This window comes from Mesitornis unicolor, unplaced genomic scaffold (genome assembly GCF_000695765.1).
Source record: "Mesitornis unicolor isolate BGI_N332 unplaced genomic scaffold, ASM69576v1 scaffold24083, whole genome shotgun sequence".
Lineage (NCBI taxonomy): Eukaryota > Metazoa > Chordata > Aves > Mesitornithiformes > Mesitornithidae > Mesitornis > Mesitornis unicolor.
Genome location: NW_010177011.1, coordinates 26,283 through 28,094, shown reverse-complemented (window position 1 = coordinate 28,094; position 1,812 = coordinate 26,283). Strand labels below are relative to the sequence as shown.

Genomic DNA, 1,812 nt, shown 5'->3' with positions numbered 1-1,812 from the left:
GGCCTGTGCCGCCTCAGCCCGTCCTTAGGCCTCCGGTTCCCCGGGACGGAGCCGGCCAGGGGCTGCCGGGGCCGGCGGTTCGTCTGGAGCCTTTACTTGCGCTTAAAATCCTCCGGTGCTTTACCCCACGAAGAGCCGCTGCCGGGGGTGCCGCTTCCAGGGAAAAGGGCTTGTGGGAGGCACCCGTCGCTCCCCACTCAGGGGGCAGCCTCTTCGCAGAACCCGTGCTTCCGACGGGCAGTTGAAGAGGGGGTGCTTGGAAACTGAGGCTCCATTTAAGCTTGGAAGCGGTTTAGCATCTTGGAGGAAACTTGCTCCCTTGATGCGTGGCAAGATGTGTTAGTAAATAATAAAGTGTGCTCTTATTTTTCTCCTTGTTTTTAGGTAATCGACGTGACTTCGTTAGGTTGGGACACCAGAGTGAAAGGCTTCATTGCTTGTTTTGCAATAGGATATCTGTGTTCGCTATTGGTAAGGACTTTTTGCCTTGCATCTTACCAGATGCCCCTGATATTTGAGTTTCAGGAGCCCAAATAATTACAGCTTTGCTGGATGCTGTTGCTTGATTTTATTTGTTGTTCCTGAGTCTCTGGGAAGACACCTGGCTCAGTTCTGGTTAGATGCAATGCACTTACTTTTAACAAGAATGGTAAAAAATGCAATTTACTTGTGTGTGTGTGAGAGAGAGATTCTAGAGTTTGGCCTTAAATTTTCTAAGATGACTGTGTTGTGACATTTCTTGGATATATTTATTTTGCAATTTAAAAACAATATTAATTATTTTCTTCTCCCTCTCTGAATGTTCCTTTTTAGGGTAGTTGTCTGCTATGGGTACCAAAGAAAGGGCTGGTGCTCTTTGCAGTGTTTTATACACTGGGGAATATTGCATGTATTGGGAGGTAACAATCTTTATTTATATTTTTCCTAATACGAATGAGAAACTTAAGCAGAACAATAGGTGAAGGTGTATGAGTGGTAGAAACTGTTGCATTTCTGCAAGAAGATTTGCTTATGTAGCTTGTTCTCTTGTTGCTGACTTTTTAAAGAGTAGCATTTCTGCAGTACTGCCCTGAAATAAAGAAAATTTTTGTGGTTTTTTGTGGTTTTTTTTGCTTGTTATTAGCAATGCATTCAAGGTAAAAGTCATTGGTAAAGAAGAACTAAGCTCATGCTTTGAGCAATGAATTTTTTTGATTTGTTGGTTCCCCCTCCCTTAAGATAAAAATAATTCTTTGCCATTTTGCATTTGGTAATATTCTGTGTGTGTTGGTGAATCTATTTGGGCCAGCCTTTCTGTCAGGGCAGGCCTGTTTGATGAGCCTTCATGGCCATTGAGGTTCCTGAAACATAGCCCCACTGACTTTGACAGATGCAACCTTCTGTGATTGACGAAACAAGATGTTAGAAGGCACAAGAAATGGAAATAATATAGTGATGAGGCAGAATGATATAGTTTATGAGGCAGAAATATTACTGTAGGTAAGACTTTCATGTTGTATAATTCATGCAGTATCTGTTACAAGGGCTCTAAATGAGGGCTGCAGATCTGGTAAGGGATAAAAGGATGGATCCAGGCCTGAAAAGAGCTCTTTATGTAGAGGAGTTGAGCTGGATTTACCTGGCAATACATGCCGAGCCTCTGTGGCTGGTGTTTTTGAAGAGCAGGTTAAAAAAAGCAGCTGTCAAGAATTCTCTAATGGAAGCTGACCTTGACTTTGCTTCTGGCTTGATAGCACTGCTCTCCTTGTCTTAATTGTAACTGAACAACAGTTCATAAAACTACAGAATAAATACCTTGCACAAAGAAAAGCA

At 42.7% G+C, this 1,812-nt stretch overlaps 1 protein-coding gene across 1 annotated transcript in view; it reads left to right on the top strand.

Moving 5' to 3' along the window:
- Positions 1 to 384: 384 nt before the first annotated feature.
- The window catches only part of SFT2D2 (SFT2 domain containing 2), a gene marked incomplete at its 5' end in the record, with an annotated part of 5,290 nt that continues 3,862 nt past the window's right edge, over positions 385 to 1,812 (top strand). The window contains 2 exons of the mRNA XM_010181924.1: positions 385 to 471; positions 814 to 899. Of these exons, the coding sequence (XP_010180226.1) occupies positions 385 to 471; positions 814 to 899 (173 nt within the window). The remainder of the gene's footprint in view (positions 472 to 813; positions 900 to 1,812) is intronic.